Source organism: Mirounga angustirostris, unplaced genomic scaffold (assembly GCF_029215605.1).
Source record: "Mirounga angustirostris isolate CCGP_5_RB_7025 unplaced genomic scaffold, mMirAng1.0.hap1 SCAF_4, whole genome shotgun sequence".
NCBI lineage: Eukaryota > Metazoa > Chordata > Mammalia > Carnivora > Phocidae > Mirounga > Mirounga angustirostris.
This window is the reverse complement of record NW_026991712.1, coordinates 3,261,376-3,281,835: the sequence shown is the minus strand read 5'-3', so window position 1 is coordinate 3,281,835 and position 20,460 is coordinate 3,261,376. Positions and strand designations below refer to the sequence as shown.

At 52.5% G+C, this 20,460-nt stretch overlaps 1 protein-coding gene across 6 annotated transcripts in view; it reads right to left on the bottom strand.

The window, feature by feature from the left end:
• Positions 1-20,460, bottom strand: part of AGO2 (argonaute RISC catalytic component 2) — a 111,819-nt gene that overhangs the window by 69,935 nt on the left and 21,424 nt on the right. For 4 of the 6 annotated variants that reach the window (XR_010410490.1, XR_010410489.1, XR_010410488.1 and 1 more), the window contains exon 1: positions 8,155-8,194. The exons of the other annotated variants lie outside the window; for them this stretch is intronic. Coding sequence is in view for 1 of the 4 variants with exons in the window: in XM_064587829.1 (XP_064443899.1) it covers positions 8,155-8,179 (25 nt within the window). In the remaining 3 variants the exon portion in view is untranslated. Of the gene's footprint in view, positions 1-8,154; positions 8,195-20,460 lie in introns of those variants that run through there. 6 annotated transcript variants of the gene reach the window in all.

Below are 20,460 nucleotides of genomic sequence, written 5' to 3'. Positions count from 1 at the left end.
TTTCACGACATCTCACTGGAATCCAGAATCTTCCGAAACAAAAAGACCTGCGTGACTCCTCACCCCTGGGTGACTTAAATGTTCCTCAAGAAAAATCTAGCTCACAGAGTCATTAAATAAACGCAGAGTCTGACTCTCAGTGACTGGCAAGTGAAGCATGTTCCAGGCTTTGTATTAACTGGCTGTGGGGCTGGCACAGGGCATCCCTCCAGGAAGGGAGCCCAGCCCACCAGCACCCGTGTCTCAGCGGGACCAGGATATTCGAAGATTTGCCATTGAACACCATGAAGCTATTGTCAAGCTCCTTCCAGAACCTCGAAGTGAGCATTAGTATTCAATGTCATGTATCCTCCGGTTTCCTTTTAGAACTCTGTTTTCATTATATTGGGTATCAGCCAGAAACTATGACAAAACTAAAACAAAAGAAAGTGACAAAAATAGCTCACGGCTATCCAGCCCTGCCATGCCACTATGTGGGCCAAGCCCGCGTCAGCTCCTTTGGGGCTGAGTGGCTGGTCAGGGCCCCCAGCCGCGCGGTGGCCGAGCGGGACCACCACCCAGGTCTGTGTGTCTCCTGTACCTTTGCTTTCACCATGGGCTAAAAAAGGACAGGTTCTGACCGCTCCCCAGGGCCCAGACTAGAAAGCAGATGCTGTCCGACCAGCACTCTCCTGCTACAACCAGGACATATGGCTGCCCACTTGGCGAATCCACCTGTTGCCTACACAGGCCGGTCTCGCCTATGGCCACCCAAGCCAACGGAACGACAATAACACAATCACGGCAGCCTTTCTGGTGAACTGAATGGACGCATTCTCAGAATGAAGCGCTAAGAATGCAGACAGAAACATCTGCTCCTGTCAGCTGGAGATAAAACAACTACACGCGCTCTGCAAAACTGCAGTGTTAGACCCGGGCGACCGACTAGCCATCTGTGAGGGGAAAAAAGCAAAAACCCCAAACCAAACCTCGCCCGAGTTCCCAGAGAGATGGGTTTTTGTCTGGTCAAACGCCAAGGCAGGGGGCTTCTGCTCCCACATCCAGTGCAGGCAACACAGCCGAGCAGAGAAGAGCCCAGCTGGGACGCGGTCTGTAACTGCCAGCGCTCAGCCCCAGCCCCAACCTCCACAAGCCCACCTCCGCCTGGGAGCTCCCCAAGCTCGCAAGGGCACACCGAAAGTAAAGTGGGACACGAGGGGGGTCCCAGAGGTGGACTGAGGCTAGCAGGTGTGCATAATCACTGCCTAGGAGGAACTCCACTCTCAGCACACGGGACCCAGGCATCTGTGCTCAGGACGCAGGTGGCCCCGCTAGGACACTAAATGTGAGCCCCGAGGGCAGGGGGCTCAGAAAACACTCCACGGCCGATGCAGACCGTCAGGAGTCCCTTTCTCCAGCAAGAGGACGTGCCCACACCCAAGGGAGGCACTCTCTTCCGCCCCTCACCCTTGGCCAGGTTTTCTCCGCACCTCCCACTCTGAATGAGGATGAGGAGAGACAGAAGAACCCAGACAAAACCCTAGGCAGGCTCCCAGGACAAGGCGGGGGAAGGACAGCCCTGCAGGGAAAGAAGCCAACCATGGAGTCAAAGAGCTGTTCTCTCGAAATGTGTCACCTTCATGCAGGCCACAGTTCCTGTAAGTCTTTTCTTCCTCTCTTGGTAAAAAAAAAAAAAAAAAAACCCTCTGGGAAATTCCAATCTGTCACAGCCTGGTTCTTGGCAACACCCAAAGAAATGGCCCTGGGAGGCAACGGGGAAGAGGGAGAAGAAGCCAGTCACTCTGGGGGGGCAGCGGTGAGGGGGCGAGGGGCTGGGCGAAGCAGGTGCTCCCAGGTGAGGGTGCGGTCCTGGCAGGTGCCCAAAGCGGGGAGGAGGCAAGCCAAGTCGTCAGGAAGATTGCTACTCGACTGCCTCACTCAACTTTTGTGCTTGAATGAGTAATACTCCAAAAATATTTTAACCTCATTTTAGTGAGCAATACAGCACGCATAAGAATATATGACACATACGTACAGTTTAGGATCAATTATAAAACAAACATCCAACTACCCTCATGCCAGTGACTAACAAGATTATTCTCTATCTTCGTTGCAAACTCAAAGAACTTCACCCACAAAGAATTTTTAAATAGGCTTTTGTGAACCTCCAACCATCATTTAAAACACTATTACTTTGAGATCACCCCTGTGATCTGTAAAAAGAAAAATTTCCCATAAAAATTGTTGTAATAAACTTCCCCCCATGTCAAAGATATCCCCTCTGACCTAACCCCATCTGTCTTTAGTGAACAATATTACAAATACTGTAATAAAAATAAGGAGGAATTAAAGAAATACTTACAAAACATAAATTATCTCCCACCGAAACGTCCCCCAAACGGCTGGTGTGAGCCCCACCCGCAGCTGTCCTGCTCCGTGGACCAATGGTTCTTTCACGCACTTGTCAGAAAACTTAGCCATGCGAAGTAAGCACTTTACAAAAGCTCGGTGAATACACGAGACTATCCTATAGTGCATTTCCCTCACACTTCTCCACAGCACTTACCAGTTTTGACTTTCTATTTATTTTGTGATTCTCTGACTAGTAATTGCCTCTCCCACTAGAATGTAAGCATCACCGGGGCAGGGATTACATCTGGTTTTGTACAACTGTTGAATGAATGAATGAATGAACTGATGAATAAAAGAATACCTCAATACCACACTCACTCTCTGTAGAAACGATTTGTCACTCAATGCCAAGCATTTTATGGCAAAAACACGAAGCATTTATGCAAAGACTATTATTCCGTCCTCTGCAAGCTGTCTCCACCATTTCGACTCAAGAAGCTGCATTTATCAAGCACCTACTACACTCGGGGTGCACTCCAGACACCTCCTCACCTATCCTTGCATCCACCCTCCTGGATGCGAGCTATCTTCACTTCACAGACAGGAACCAGGGTTCCCTGGAGGGTGACTCGGTGCCAGGCCAGCAGACCACAGAGCAAAGACTGTCCAGCTGAGCCCTCTGCCAACATGGCCCATGGAATCAACCAACCTCCCTCACAGAAGAGTTCTTAGGACATCTCTCATACTTCAGGAACGTCTTTTTCCCCAAAGAACCTAAATCCTTCTTTTTATCACCCCAAACGTACAAGAATCTAACCTACCACCTTTCTGTTGCCATCCCTCTTAAGCAGAAAGTTCAGTATTTTACACTCTTTGACAGTAACAAATCCATCCCAGTTACCAAGGACATCTCTCAACACCAACAGAAAATGTGTAACTACCGTTTCTAGTGCGTGTATTAGTTTAAGCTCTCCCCCGAGACCTTAGGAAGAAATGGGACTCCCGGTGCACCATGCACGCTGCAGAAACCTCCACGTGCACCTTCTCGTCTACTCCTCACCCCGGGTCAGGCACGAGGGACCCCCGGCTTACAGAGGAGACCCTGGGAAGGCTACTGACAGCACAGCTGGGCTCGGTGCAGGTCCTGTTGCCAGCAGAGCACGTGAGCTCTGTGGCCAGGCCAAGTCTGCCTCAAGTCCTTTGGAGAGAGTGGGTATATTGAAATCAAATGAATTCTTTAAAAGAGACGGATGACCTAACAGTGCATAATAATGTAGATTCCCCAAATTCGTTCAATTAGCACTCGGCGCCACGTAACTGAGGTCTGACTGTGTGCCCGGCCCCGTACCAAGCATTTCATATACACCAACTCTGTCTGATTCCACTCGTGCAACATTTCCTGAGCGCCTACTGCGTCCCTGTCCTCAGGGCGCTCACCTCCGAAGACGGCAGGCAGAGAATCACGAGGGACGGCAGGAGCGGCCGTGAGGACAGTGCGGGGTGGGCTGAGCCGGCGTTTCAGTCGTGGGATGGGAGAGAAGGAAAGCTGACACAACTCTGAGTATCTCAGGGGAAAGTTAAGGTGAGCTCTCTCACATCTTATTACAAAACAAACTCCAAATGGATACAAATTGTAATAGCTAACACTTCTAAGTGAAACAAAGACATCCAAAGAAATACTTCAAAATTTAATAACGTATCATTTGGGAGTCAGAATGCTTTCTTTCTTGGAGCCAAAATGCAGGGCTCACAAAGATGAGTCTGACTACATAAGACTTTTAGAGCTTCTCTGATTGCCCAACAAATTCAGAAAATTTTGTGACAATAAATTCACAAACCTGAAAATGTAAACCTGGATATACAGAGTTTATATAAATTACTAAGGATTTGGGACGCCTGGGGGGCTCAGTCGGTTAAGCGACTGCCTTCGGCTCAGGTCGTGATCCTGGAGTCCCGGGATCGAGTCCCGCATCGGGCTCCCTGCTCGGCGGGGAGTCTGCTTCTCCCTCTGACCCTCCCCCCTCTCATGTGCGCTCTCTCTCTCATTCTCTCTCTTTCAAATAAATAAATAAAATTAAAAATATATATATCCACAGTGATTATTCCCAACTGCTCACATTCCAACTGATCTTCCTACTCTTCTTGATACCTCTATTTGTTTGAGTGGGCACATTATATTTATTATTAGAAAAATAATAATAAAGCTACCTTTTAAAAACTGACAAAAGCAACTACGAACAAATTCTGGGAGGAGGATAAATGGGTGTTTACTATTCTGTTTTTCTCTGTTCGATATTTTCCAAAGTTAAATAAAAACTAAGAGGTAAACATAGTACCTCACTAACAGACATCCAGAGAGATTTAAAACCTTGCCCAATTCAAGATTTGAGGCGGGTCTGTTATGATTCCCATGTATATTCGAAGCCCCAGGGACGCAAACACGTGGAGAGGCTGGCGCCCGGCTTGGCAGAGACGCTCCATCATCGGTAAGATGGGCGGCCACGTGCCACGTGCCACCTGCCAGTGCCACCAAGTGCAGCATCTGACCCCGGCCCCACGCTGCAGCCACGAGGCCCTGTCCCAGGGAACCCCTTGGTGCCTGCCAGTCCCTGGGACTTGCCCAAGGGCACCCCACAGGGCAGGATATAAACCCACACATCTTTGCCCCAAAACTCCTCATGCTCTTCTTCCTGACCGCAAGCCAGCATGTTACTTCAAGTACAAGATTAAAGCCATGATTTGGATTTTCTATCCCAGATAAAGGGAACCCATACTGAAAGTGCATAAAAGAAAAAAAACTCAGAAGACCTATTTCCACTCATTTATAAATGTGCCCCACGGCCCTACCTCAGCAGGAACCCCACCACTTTGCACAGCTGTCTGACTCGGGATGGGGGGATCCCCTGTCTCCCTCCCTTCACTTACATGGTTCAGTTTCTGAGGCGGCCAGAAACCACCTCATTTACCTACACCCTTTCCAGCACGCACACGCCAAGGGTCTCGATGCCGAGCGCACACTGCCATTCCCCACGAGGCTGCACCATTAGTCCTGGAGAGTGGCATTGGTACTCGGGCAGGGTGGGGCCGGCCCAAGCAGCCTCCCAATCCAGCTAGAGCCTTGGCCACCGAATGCAGGTAGCCACCAGCGTTTTATTTATTATTATTTTTTTTAATGGAAAAGAAAACGAACACAGAGAGCACGAGTCGCCTCAGGGCAAGCACCTTCCGTGAACGTGCAGAGGTACCACAGCTTCCCCCCCGCTCTCCTGGCAAGCAAGGCGCGGCCACCGAGCGGCTTCTGGGGCCAGGGCTCCTCTTTCCAGGGGGGCTCACTCCTGACTTCAAGCCTTAACGTGGGTAATGGCCTCACAGTAAGCATCCGGGTATCTCTAGCGAACGCAAATCCACCGAAACCAGATCCATCAGTATTAGCTCGTGAGGCCCGGTGAATTTTAAGAGAGAGAATAGGAATCAGGAAGAAGAAAACGATAGCAAAAATGAAAAACCACAACTTCAGTCCTGTCCCACGGGGCTCCTGAGTGAAGTCTTAATTTTTTGCCAGTCTTGAAAAGAATAAACATCTATTTTTACCAGCAAGGCATCTCCCCATCATCTGCTAACACACAACCGTGTCATCCGCCCGCCTGCGGAACTGACAGGTGACAATGGGTGCCCAGGCTGCAGGGCACCTGTCCACCATCAAGTGAGTAATTCTATGTGGTCCAACACAGAAGGAAAAGGAGGAGGAGGAATGAGACCAGACAGCACGAAGGGCTGAGGGCCCCACAAAGCAGCTCAGCCGCTCAATAAGGCAACACGGGCGGGAAAGGGACGTACACAAGAGTTCCCACAGCCTTATGGAGGACAAAGTCAGGGGCTTCGTCAGACATATTGAAGCCATCACACCCAGAAGAAGTATCTTAGACCAAGGCAGCAGGACCCAGCAGGATCCGCCGGTTTAGGGTCAGCGACCTGAGGTATGACATCACAAAGCAGCTCCTTCTGACCCACTACCAAACCTAGAAGACCAAACCCGGCTTAAATCCTGACCTGCCGTGATGTTACATTTCTTCCTGTTTAGCCCAATCACTTCCACAGAACCTTATCCAGGACAATCCCCTGCCCTTCCCCATTCCCTGCCAGGCCTGACGGCTGCCCAGGACAACACCTCCATCCCCCCATTCAAATGAGCCCGCCAGGTGGCAGGACCCCCAGCGACTCTGGGCTCTCTGTGCACGGGTCACCCTGCACGCTGCAGCAAGCCCCCAACTCAGCTTCCACCTGCCCTCTCCCTCCCCAACCCGCCCTGCTCCTCTCCATGACCTGCCCCTCCCTTCCTCCCCTAAAAACCAGAGCTACCGCTGACGTCATCTCTCCTGGAAACCCCGCGGGGCCCAGAGCCAACTGGAGTGCCTGCCACCTCTGGCGGGACAATCCTTCCGATGTGGCGGTTCACAAGACCCACCTCACTGGCTACTTCTCTGGTTCTACGTTCTTGTTCAGTCTGTTCAACCACAGCAACATGATAATAACACACCACGTTCTCCAACTCACCCCCTCCTCTGTGACGCCTTATCACACATGTAGCTACCGACGCCAGCTCGACCTTGGATTTCAGATGTTTGTGGCCGAGCTGCAGGTCTTCCCACAGACCCCGAGGCTGAGCTGTGGTGCCCACCCTGTGAAGCTGTGTGGCCAGCTGGGGGCTGCGCCTCTGCCATGAGAACCCGTGGTGAGGGGGCCCCTCATTCACGGGGATGTGCATTCACACCACCTGTAAGGTACGGGCAGCCCTCTAGCTGAGAGCATTCCCACAGACCTGACAGTGGCCCAGCCAAACGTTCCTTACACTGTCTGAAAATCAAGACCCTCTCATGGTTTAGACAACGAGAGAAAACCCAGCAGACAAACCTGGCAACTTCAAGGGACTTCTTGGACCTAATAAAGGTTATCCAATAAAAACTTCCTGAAAACAGCACTCCCACTAAAGCAGTATTAGATGGATTTCTTTTGAGGTCAGAACCAAACAGTGAGGCTTGAAATCACCACTTCAACAGACGTTAGCAAGTGCAGTAACAAAAGAAACAACATGCCGTGAAACAAGACCGCGAAACTGCCACAGGTAGATGACACGATCTCCTGTATAAAATTAAGATAAAATTCACAGACAACGGTTAGAACTAAAAAGAATTCAACAAGCTTGCTAAAAACAAGACTCTAAAAATCCATTGCATTCCTACACCTGAACAACTACTAATTAGGAAAATTACTTTTACAAAGATGCCATTTACAAACAACAAAAACCACAGGTACAAAGGAGGGACAAGGATTGAATGTGCTTGAAAGAGATCTCAATTAATTAGTCTTGTGCTCAGTGATCGCCTTTGCCATCTGGCCTCGTGGTAATGTATGTTCTCTGTTCAGACCCCTGCTGCACATGATAAGTCAGCATCACAGGGGGCTTAAAGATCCAAGAAATGTTCACTTGTTCGTAGAAAAAGGAAGTCGGAGGGACGCCTGGTGGCTGTCAGTTAAGCGTCCAGCTCTTGATTTGGGCTCAGGTCATGGTCTCGGGGTTGCGAGACTGAGCCCTCCATTGGGCTCTGCACTGGGGTGGAGCCTGCTTGAGATTCTCTCTCTCTCTCTCTCTCAAAAAAAAAAAAAAAAAAGGAAGCCAGATTCTGGGTGGTTACTTCCTACCAGAATTGAGAAGGTGCGATGTTTAACTCTATTAGTGATATTGCTGAATTAGATAAGATACTCCCCAGCAACGCCTCCCAATTATTATAATCTAAGTGCCAGGTGTCCCAAATGGCCCCTCACCTTTTCTGTAATGTTGGCAACACATCGGGCAAGGCAGGGATTTTCACCAATTTGCAGAAGAGACACAGATGGACACAGGTGAAGTGACTCGCCTGAGGTCACGCAGATCCATGGTGGCAGGGCTAGGACCTGGACTCAGACACCTCTGATTCCAAAGTCTGGACTCTTCTGGGAGCCACAAGGCCTCCTCTGGCCACCTGGCTGGGTCAGGATGGACTGGAAGGGTAAGGAGCTCGTAGCTGCCATGGGATGGCAGAGGGCTGAAAGCACTCACACAGATTCAGGCTTTCCTGTGCACTGTCAGTCAAGAACAGCAGGCATCTGACGTCTATCCTGAGCCGCCCAGCCAGGTATGAGGCTCTGCCTTGGAACGTGATATAGGATCTAACTGAGTGTTTTGAAAGGACACTACAGCAGCAGTTTTAAAGCAGCCCAAACCCTTTGCCATTGAGAGCTGGGGTCCACGTCCCCTCCCCTTGAGTCTGGGCAGGGTAGAAGTGGAAACGATGGGGATCTGGGAGGCTGGGTCAGAAGAGGCCACGCAGCTTCCTCCCGCTCCCTGGGAACGTCTGTGTTCCAGATACTTCCTCCTGATACGCTTCCTTGAAGAATTCAGCCCAAGCCACACAGAGAGGCTGCACAGACACTCTGGCCAACAGTCCCCACTGAAACCAGCCTTGGCGTCAACCCAGCCCGGGTGTCAGACGTGTGGGTGGAGAGGTCTCCAGATGGTCCCAGGTCTGAGCCACCCCCTCCCTCCTTCCTGGCTGAGGCATGCTGGAGCAGAGAAGCAGCGTCTCCCGTCTGTGTCCGGCCCACGTCTCTGACCCACAGAGTCCGTGAGCAAAACAGCTGCTGATTCAGGCCGCTCGGTCTGGACGGCTTTTCCCACGGCAACAGGTAACGGAAGCAAACACCCGAGTTTCTGTGGCGCCCATCAACTAGATCTTCCTGGCCGAAGTGCTGCTCCCTGCCAGGGCCCCCCATTCAGTACAGTTTAGATGTCCAACTGCCACTCAGTCCTGGGACAACAAAGAAGGCCATACGAGCACATCTTAAATACCCATGCTGTCGAGGAAGGAGACCTCTGCCAATCACGTCCTCACCCGAGGAAATGGGGGACACTACCAACAGGCCTGGAAAAGCTGGGTCTCGGGCTGCCAACAGCACGCAGCCCAACACAGGGAAGGGACATCCTGCTGCAAAGCGCCTGGAAGAATCGGGCTTTTGGATGCGCTGCAGGGCTCACAGGGACACCTCTACGGGCAGAAAGAAAAAACGAGAAGCTGGTCAGCTGAGCACAGGCGGGCTCCCCAGGGATCCAGGGTTGATACAATGCTGGTCTGAACCTGGGCCCCACCTGTGACACCAACACCGTGCTGCTGATTGGCCCCACGCTTCCGTAGAGACCTCCAGCCTCCCGTGACCCCACCAGCAGCCTGTCCGATCCAGGCCAAACATCCGGCACCTCCTTCCCGCACCCTCCCCTCAGCTTCGGACTCACGGACGGCTTCACAGAGGGCATCACAGCCCCCAAAAGAGCCGCCCCCCCCAGACCCCCACCTCCGTGAGCCTCTGTCGTCGGGAAGAACTATGGTGTCCTCGCCGGGCCCAGCCCCCCACCTGCAGATCGGTGCCTGAAGTCAGGGACACGGCTCCAGCAATCCCTCCTTCTCTGTCATAAACCTTCCCTCTCAAGAGGGCTATTCCCAACAGGAGCCCAACACGCTGCACTTACTTCCATTTTAAACAAAATGAGACAAAGACCGAGAAAAGATTGTTCTAAGGCATAAGAAAGAAAAACACAGATCCGCTATAAAGCAACTCTGATTAGACAGAAGCTGACTTCAAAACTGCCCCCAAACCCCAAATATTGCCGAAGTGTGAAAAGAAAGTAACTCTCAACCTGGGAGTGTCTTCTTGGAGAAACTCTACAGAACGAGCACAAAGATGTTCACAGGTAAAAAGTGAACCCCAAGAGACTCCAGGAGCGAAACAATCTTTGGCTCCCACTCTCCCCCAACCATCAATCCACTGGTTGTGTTCAGTCGCTTCCTAGTTCTTCCGCAGCTCTTCAGGCGGACCGGTGTCCCCCCCACACAGACGGAGCTGCTCCTGCAAGGTCACCACATCACATGGTCAACCCTCCACCCACCTGCGCCATCGGCAGGCCCTGACGGTAAGCGAGTCGCTCCTTCTCTGTCCAGTGTTGGCTGCATCCAGCTGCTCCTGGTTCCTCCTGCCTTCCTGCCTCTTAGTCCTGGACCCTGCTCACTAGCTCTGCCCCATCCACCCACCCACCCATGCACCATCCACAGCAGGCCCTTGGTGATCTCACCTAGTCAAATGGCTTCCAGCACTCTCTATATCCTGACCACCACTGGGTGCCTCTCTTGTCCCCATGCCCCCAGGAACCTCCTGCTGCCCTCCAGCTGAGGTCCAGTAGACACCACAGACTCTACGTGTCCCAGATCAACTCTTGCCGTCCCTCAGACCTGCTCCCCATGACTGCCCCTGCTCACACCCACTCCCTTGCCCTCCCTCTCCCAATTCCGACTTGGTCACACTAGGTGGCTCCACATCCTATCCTCCCATTTTCTCTGCCCCTCCCCAAACCAGGCAGATCCCCCTGACTCCTCCAAACCCACCTGACAGAGTCACCAAGACCCTGTGTTATCTCTCTCTCTCTCTCTCTCACACACACACACACCGTGTCTTCATCTCAATCATGAGGCCACTGCTCAGGGCCACAATGTTGTCACCCCTGACTTTCCCTCACGTCTAGACCACGTCTAAATCTTCCTGCCTCCACCTTTAAGACACACACCATGGACCTAGAATCCATCAGTGTCCCCCTCTCCACTGTGAGTACACAGGTCCGAACCCTCACTACCTTCCAGGGGATTATTCCGAGATTCCTAACTGGTCCTCTCTCCACGCCCACCCCCACCCCCGTGTCTACACAGCAGCCAGGAGCTGGAGGGCAGACTCTGCTCAAACCCTCCAGCGGCATCCTGTCTCAGCGGAGGAGCGAGGAGCGGCGGGCCCCAGCCTCCCCCCATCTCCTCCTCTCCCCTTGCGCCCTGCCCCCCCCCCCCGCTTCTGCTGGGGCCTTCCTCCCCCAGACGCCCTGCAGCTTGCTCGCCCTGCAGCTTGCTCGCTCGCTCCCAGGTCTGTGTTCAAGTGGCGCCTTCTCAGAGAGCCCTCCTTGTGCCATCGCCCCCCCCCCCCCACCTCCGGCTCTGCCCGTCTCCACGGCCCTGCAGTGGGCGCCGCGTGGGCAGGTCCTCCCCGGCCCCGGCCCCGGCCCCGGCAGTGGCGCCCGTTTCCTCCCTGTCCTCCACCCCCCTCCCCCCGCTGGCTGCAGCGGGGCGGCCAGGCCCGAACACCCAGGGAGACTCTCGGGGACTTTGTGCACCCCAACGACTCCGTCCCTCTGTAGCCAGTGTTTTCTACAATGAACACAGAAGAATCCCCCCTCCTCTTTTTAAGGATTTTATTTATTTATTTGAGAGAGAGAAAGCACCCGCGGGAGCAGAGAGGAGGGGCAGAGGGAGAAGCAGGCTTCCCGCTGAGCAGGGAGCCCGATTCGATCCCAGGACCCTGCGATCATGACCCGAGCCGAAGGCAGACGCTTCACCAACTGAGCTACCCAGGCGCCCCAGTCCTTTTTTTAAAGAGAGTAAGAGAGGTTAAAAAGTCAACATTATGAAGGGAAAACTTCAGCTTCTGTTTGTATCTTTTTTGTGATAAACATGGATTCTTTTTACACATCAAAATCTTCCCGGGCTGGGTACCTGTGGGGTCACATCCGCTACGCTGCCAGCGACAAAGGAAAATAAAAATATTTCCTCTCCTCGGGGCGCCTGGGCCGCTCAGTCGGTTGGGCGACTGCCTTCGGCTCAGGTCATGATCCTGGAGTCCCAGGATCGAGTCCCGCATCGGGCTCCCTGCTCGGCGAGAAGCCTGCTTCTCCCTCTAACCTTCCCCGCTCTCATGTACTCTCTCTCTCTCTCATTCTCACTCTCTCAAATAAATAAATCTTTAAAAAAAAAAATTTTCCTCTCCTCAGCAATATATTTAGCAATCAAGCATTTCAACTCAGACTTCAGTGTAAGAATACTCCCATGTTTATTTTCAATTACAATCCCTCTATTTTGTGAAAAGTAGTGTTATTTTAATGTTAACAAAACAAGGCACACATTCAATAGTAAATATCATGGTGCTATTACCAAAACAAACAAACAAATCCCAGAATGTTCCTTATCCCAAGAAAAGCATCTGAAAAGATTAAGTAACAGAAGCTTTAGCTTTGTTTTGAGTCAAATTTCCCTGCATGCTTCAGCAAGGCTCCTGCCTCAGATACCTGTGGCTCAATCCAATCGGAGGGAGTGCTAATTCGACTGTAATCCCCTTACTTGGAATGAGTACAACTCCCTGAGGGGATACTTAAAAGCAAATTTACCAAACGACAGACATCAGAAAATTCTCTCAATTTGTACAGCTAGATATTTGAAATGTCACTTCTAAATACTGGCATCCTGTAGAGGTACAATTTTTTTTTTGAGTCGGAATAATTAATTAGGAGTAAATTTGTTGAAAATCAAGCAGATAAAATCCCCAGGGCTGTTGGGCCTCTTTAATCAATTCTTCCATAAGAGAGACAAGCCCACAATTTAACATAAATAGACATGTACTCTGCGTTCTTCAAAAGGCTGAAAAGAAATTAGTGACACTTGCACATATCTTAGATGATGGACTGTGCCAGATGCAGGACCCTGCACAATTATGGCATTTTTCCATCCACATCAGGCTCCAGCCACTACCTAGATCTTGACTCATCTGATACCTGTGAGGCAGGGGGAGGGGGCTGCTTTCCCTGGCAGCTGGTGAAAACTAGAGTTGAGGTCTCCTGTGTCCTGGCGGACCCCGTTTAGCATAAGGTGGGATCCCGATGTCACTTTTGGCTGGTCATGAGCCAATCAAAAATGCACACCTTAACATGAAGTATGCTGGTACCTTCAAAGCTCACAGCTGAGCTTGGAAATCTGGATTCAGGAATGTGCATAAAATGACCCAGGGTCAGTTTTCTGAAATCATATTAGACTTCACAGAGCACAAAATGGACCATCTTAACCATCTTACAGTGGACAATTCAGTGGCTTTGGTGCCTTCACGACGCTGTGTGGCCGCCACCACTGTTGCTTCCAGGACATTTTCACCACCCCCAAAAGAAACCACACACTTCCTTCCCATTCCCTCCTATCCTCAGCCCCTGGCAACCACTGATCTGCTTTCCCGTCCCTGTGGATTTACTTACTCCGGGCATCTCATATAAACGGACTCGTATACGTGGCTTCTTTCACCGAACACAATGTTTTTGACGTTCATCTACGTGGTAGCTTTCACAGACTCCCCGTGAGGAGCTCGCTCCAGGAACCAGCTCGCGGTCACACAGCCCACTGTCCACCTGCCTGCCCCGGCCAACAACCAGGAGCGAGTATCTGGGGCTGCCTGGGGCTTTCGGAAGAGCTGTGCGTTGCACTCACTCCTGTAGGATTCCTGCCTTGGCGGGAGGAGACAGCCTGGAGCCGCTGAGGGGGGCCCCCCGGCATCAGACCCACGAGAGCACCCGGCCCCGCCAGCCCACGGCGGCCCACGGCAGAGGCTGTCTGAAGCTACAGTTTTGGGGGCACTAAGTAGATGATGCAGTGAAAGACACACGTCCCTAAAACCACCGGGTGACCAACACACGCTCTGCACTGTGGGGAACGTCGGAAGCAGACACGGCCCCATGGGCAGCAGCTCCTAGCCAGGAGTTAACGTCTGCGGAAATGACAATGACACAGCAGCCACGTTCAGGTGCGTTGGAATTCTTGGCTGACCATGCGCACCAACACTAATTCAAACACACCAGCAATAAAAGAGCAATTCTTTTTTTTTTTTTTTTTTTTATTTGAGAGAGAGAGAATGAGAGAGAGAGAGAGCATGAGAGGGGGGAGGGTCAGAGGGAGAAGCAGACTCCCTGCCGCGCAGGGAGCCTGATGCGGGACTCGATCCTGGGACTCCAGGATCATGACCTGAGCCGAAGGCAGTCGCTTAACCAACTGAGCCACCCAGGCGCCCTAAAAGAGCAATTCTGAGGCAAGCGGGAACCCGGGGCACTGACCATCTACGTGACACTAAGGGGCAGCCTTAGGGACGCGGGCGTCTGGGTCGGTGATTCCACGGTTGTTGGTGACCACAACTGAGGTATGTGTGGATAAAGGATGACGGGCAGGATTTCCTTCAAATTGTTCCCGTAAGGAAATAAAAGTGGCCACGTGCTAATGCTGCTTGAGCTGAGAGATGAGTGCTTTAGGGGCCATCAGACTTTGGGCTTGCGCACGTTAGGAAGTCAGAAGCACCGCGGAAAGTCTGAAAGACGGAACAGCACAGGAGTGGATGCTCAGGGCGGCGGGACTAGCCGGACGCGACGACCGCCCGGGCTCTTCACGGGCTGCGGGCAGGGCACACGTGTGGCCGCAGCGGGCGGTGTGGATGAGCACGCGGGCATCTTTTGGGGATGGGGTGGGGGGTGGGGCGGCTGGGGCTGTCCCCGGGGGTTCGGGCTGCTCAGAATGTGGTGGCCAGCTTTGCCCCCACCGTGGCGCGAGGGGCCAGGGCCCAGCGAACACCGCCTCTGCCACCTCCCCCCGGACTGCAGACTTGAGCAGGAACACGAGCGGTGACACACTCGGCTGCCGAAGCTGAAAGGGGCCTTGCGAGCGAGGGGGAAAGCGAGCGGCCTGCTCGGAGGCCTCCACGGCGGCCTGAGAGCGAAGCGAGAAGGGGACACCTTGTGGCTCCCGTGCACAGGAAGCCGGCAGGGGAGGCTCACCAAGGACGTCAGTACAGGGACAGGCCAGTGAACTCCCATGCAGTGACGCAGGGTCAAAAATAACGGTTTGCCCCACTCTGCTATTAATATTCCCTGCCTTCAAGTCTGCAAATATACCAAATACGGCCAATACGACAAGTTATGCAGAATGTCCTTTTTTTATGATTATAAATTGTTATGTTCACAGTAGAAATTTACAACTCAGGCTTCCTAAAAATACGGTAAGATTTTCCCACAATCACATACACAGTGAAAAAACATCAATGCACAATGTCCTTCCGAACATCATCTACATTTCGATTTGCCTAAAGGAAGCAGGCAGATTCCAAACTCGATGGGGGCTCAGCGAGATCCCTCAGCAGACCGCTTCCAACACGAGGGGGCTCACACACAGGCATCTGCAGCTCTCACCGCCCCCCTCCCTTCCCACAAAGCGAACGTGGACCAACTCTAACACCATCCAGAAGCCAATGCTCCCAGCACAGCATGGAAAAAATAGGAAAACTGCCCTGTATGTCCTCTGATAAAACTGTCACACACTTTTGGCAAAGCTTTAAAGCACAGAAAATTAAGAAATTTATAATTAAAATATACAATAATTGGAAACAACCCCAAATGTCTTGTCAAATGAATGGATAAAACAAAACGTGGTATATCCACGCAATGGAATGGGCTTCAGCCATTAAAAGCAAGAAAGTACTGGGACGCCTGGGTGGCTCAGTCAGTTAAGCGTCTGCCTTCGGCTCAGGTCATGATCCCAGGGTCCTGGGATCGAGTCCCACATCAGGCTCCTTGCTCAGCAAGGGGCCTGCTTCTCCCTCTGCCTGCCTCTGTCTCTCTGATAAATAAATAAAATCTTAAAAAAAAAGCAAGAAAGTACTGATAACCTGCTCCAACACAGAGGAACCTTGAAGATACTCTTAGGTGACACCAGAGGCACGAAAGTCCACATGCTGTAGGATTCTATTTGCATGAAATGTCCAGAATGGGCAACTACGTTGAGCAGAAAGCAGACTAGCGGTTGCCAGCAGCCGGGGGAGCGGAGACGAGAGAGGCAGCCAATGGGTAAGGGGTCTCTGTTCGGGGGGATGACAAGGTTCAGTGGTCACAAACACTGTGAACGTACTTAAGGCCACTGATGGCGTGCTGTAAAATGGTGAATTTTAGGTTCTATGCACGCTACACGCCCTGGCCTAGTGTTTAATCGTTGTGTGCTCTCGGCACTGAGCGCCTTGACGTCCTTGGACAGGAACCAGCACCTTCCTCGGCTGCAGCAGGGAGTAGGCCTGCCCGACTGACTTATCAGCACCAACACATCCTGCACATCTTTAACCACAACACATAAAAATACAGTGGTAATTTGGGGCTTCGTGAGCTAGATCTTGAAAAAATAAAGCTGTTGTTTTTTTGAGTGTTCGTGTTACACAAGGCAGGGCTAAGCTTCCGAACGTGGGTTTTGGTCTGTTCTTTCCCTCCACGGACACGCCTCCTTTCTGCCACTCGGCACACACTCTGGGGGTGCCCCCGCTGCATTCCAGGGTCAGAACATTGGCCCTGCACCAACCACCGGCCCCAGCAGCCTACGCTCCTCTTCCCATCACCAGTGGAGGCCCCGCCAGAGTCTCTGGGCCCTCCTCCCGCGGCCCCTCCGGCCCGAAGGCTGCCTGCAGGCAGGGACACGGCGTAGGGCCCAAGCCGACGGCACTTGCCGAAACCCCAAGGAGCAGTCGTGGGCTGAGGGAACCTCGCCCAGAGTGGCTCGCTTGCTCCAGGAAAACCACGGAGTCCTCTGCTCGGCCGGCAGAGCGTCTGTGGTCTGGGGCCACTGATCTACCATTCCTGAAACACCCAGAAGTCCTAAATGCTCAGGGAGCCAGACGAGAGCAGTAAGGGACGGACTTCTCTGCAGATTTATTACTTTCCAAATGCTCCTAAGAGTGATACTGGGGTCATCTGCTGGGTCACAGAGCAGAATGTTCTGAATGCCCAAATGGTCCCACGGGCAGTCAGAGTGACCTCGGGAAGGGTCTTCCCATGCAGGACTAGCACAGCTGAACAGAGGAGGTGACCAGGAAGCCCTCATCCGTCCATCCGTCCATCTGTCCTTCCACAGTATCCAGTGCTCCTCCTTCTCACTGGCGTCTCTCCCTGTACTGTGACCTCTCTCTGTGCCCACCAGGTGGGACCTGCTGACATCACCTCCCAGGGACCCCAGCCACCGCTGGCTGGTTCCATGAACGTTGACCGTGGGCTCCAGCAGCGCAGGCGTCAGGGAGGTGGGGTCAGGCTGTCCTGGGGAATGAATAAGCTTTTGACTGGACAAAAGACCAAGGCATTCTTACTTAGCTATTTGGCAAGGCTTCATGAGAAACCCACTTTGAGCAGATCCTGGAAAGAAGGAATTTCCATCAGCAGGATATGCGTGCACAGGACGGGCACCTGACCAGGGACCCACAGGCAACACAACCAGAAGCACAAAGGGCATGAGGGCAGAAGCGCGAGAGGCTGGCATGGGCCTGGTGAGGTCGTACTGGGTCGTGACGCCAGGCTCCAGGGGCTTACAGTGTGTTCTATAAATAGCTGGCAACCTCTGCAAATGGCCAAGTAGGCAGAGTGACCACAGCAGGGCACGGTGGCCCCCGGCCCACTGCCTCTGCCCTCCGGCCGCAGCTCCGGCCACATGGGGTTTGGAGTGCTCTGCCTGCCCTGTGGTCCCCACGGCGCCCGGCTCTGCTGTCCAACACCACCTCCCTAAGCACCCTAACCACAGACTCCGTGCGCCAGACGTGTTACCTATCTGTCCCCCAGCTGTTCGCCCCCCGCCCAGGTCACAGGCTCCTCGAGAGCAGAGGCCCTCTGTGTGGGTCTGCCTCTCCTCAGCATCTGGCACAGGGCTCAGCACATGGCAGGTGATCCAAACACCAAGGAAGGAAGGCACAGTGACAGACTGCAGAGACACAGGTCGGGAGCACGGGGGGCCGTGAGGGGAGGGCCCTGCACTAGTCCTGGCAACAGACAGCAAGGTTTCTGTCCTGTCCTGGGGCCGGGGCTATGACAAGGCGGCACATCAGTTAGCAAGCTCTCTTCCAACAGTTTTCGAACGCTCAGAGGTGAGTGCTTGCTGGTTAAGAATCAATTAGAACACTTTCCTCTATGTGGGTCACACCATTCACTCCTCTTTTTTCTAGAGCAGGTCAGAAGCTACTACCAAAAGCACATACACACCATCCTAAACTGCTGCCACAGAGACCAAGCTTTACCTGAGCACACCCTCCAACAAATCCCCGAGTGGGCTTCTGGCCGTCCCTTGGGAGAAGGGGAGAAGACACTATGTTTAAATACAGCGGCAACAAGGAACACAGCAGGGTAGGTGGCAGGGAAGGGGGTCTCTTTCCATGCCCCAGGAAAATGTTTTTAACTAATTTTGGGTATTAGCCCGGAATGGAAGCCATTTCCAGACTGCTAGCCTCTCTCAGATGAACCCCCAACTCCATGTGTACTTAAATAACTAGGAAAACCCATCCGCATCAGCTGGTAAAGACAGAAGATCTCTCAACAGAACAATTTTACAAGCACTTCCACAAAAAGCACAAATAGAATTCGCCAAACTAAAGACACCACTCAGTGAAGCTGCCTCTTTTCAAAAAGAAGTCTGTGAGACCTGAGGGCAGCCCAGCTCCTTCACCAACAACTCAAAAGAAAACACCCACCCAGCCCGATGGGCCCCATTTCCTTCCGCACCAGAGACGGGGAGCCCTCCTCCTACCCACTCTCACCTGCTCCGAGGAGCGGGCCTCCCAGAGACCTGGCAGACACAAGCGCAGCCCCAAACCTCTCAGGCCATCACTTTGCCAGGCCGCACACACAGGAACCCGCACTCCAGAGCTGACCCCCTCCTGGGACAGTTTCATTAAAACGTGTTTGTAAGGCAGGATGCAGCTTAATGTAAGTGGACTCTCTGACAGTCTCTGCCATTAGATATTCACACAGATGACTCCACAGAGGGAGAGAGAACAGAATTTAGGATTCTCGTAACTCAGCAATTCTCAGAGTGGCCCCAGGAATTCCTGGGGAGGCCCCAGGAGCCGCTAAGGGGGTTTCCCAAGGTCAGAAGTATTTTTGTTCTAATACGTAATGCTCTCTGTACCCGGAAGGTTCAAGGGCAGAAACTGCAGGTGCTGCCTCCCATCGAGGCAGTGGCTCAGCACCAGAAAGCTCTGCCGCGGAGGGGGGGCCAGTTTACCTAGAAATGTTCTTACTGAAGCAGGGAAAAGCACTCATTTTATGAAACTCTGACTCTTCAGCCTCCTCATATCTGTGTGAGGAACAGGAAGTGTGCGTCACCCTAACTGGGTGGCCGTCTCGCCGTCTGGAGGAAAAGTACTGGGGCGAGTGTCGGGCCGGGAGCTGAGCTTCCTTTCCCGGGGAAGACGGCTCGGGTGGTGGCCAGACTTCCTCAGCACCGACCCAGGGGGCCGCCGCTCCCGGGACACAGCCCCAGCATCCGCTGCAATGATGCAATTCAAGCCTGCATGCGAAAGTGCGAACGGTGAGAGACTTGCCGTCACCACCATGAGCTTGAGGAGTCCAGCTCTTGGAAGACCTCTGCGGAGATGCACGGTGACATCCACGAACTGGATGTGTGTCTGTGCGCGACGACACCACCAATGTCCGGAAAACCCGCACAACTCCGGAAGGCAATGCTGTCCAGTGATGCTGCGTGTCCTTGGGGATCACACCCAGCTAAGCATCCATCCACGCCGCATCCCGCGTGGTCTCAGACCCCGCACTGCCACCAGCTTGTACGAAACTGCGACCGGGCGCAGGGCGCCCGGGTGGCGCAGTCGGTGAGCGTCCAACTCTGGATTTCGGCTCAGGTCGTGATCTCAGGGTCGTGGGATCAAACCCCTTGTCGGGCTCTGTGCTCAGCAGGAGTTGGCTTCTCCCTCTCCCTCTGCCCCTCCCGGCAGCTTGCACCCACTCCTGTGCTTTCTAAGGAACAAAGAAACGAAGAAACAAACTACTACTGGTCGAGTTTTGGTGTGGTAGCAAAGAAAAATATCCACAATTATCTGAAAAGGCTACCAAAATACTCCTCCCTTTCAGCTACAAATCTGTGTGAGGCCAGATTTTTTTTCTTATACTTCAACAAAAACAACAAATTCCAGTAGACTCAGTGGGAAGCCAACTGCTGCTTGCATTTGGCCCAACCTTAAGGAGGTTTACAAGAAGTGTGAAACAATATCGCTCCTCACTACATTTTTTTTTTTCGGTTTTAAAAAATTATCTTTCATAAAAATACAATCTAGTAAAACACATCAGATTTCTCATTGTCTTTATGGCACATTATTTTTTAGACTCCTTGGTTTAAATTTCTAATACAGCAAGCATCAACAGAACCCACATAAACAAAGGGTCTTTGGGGG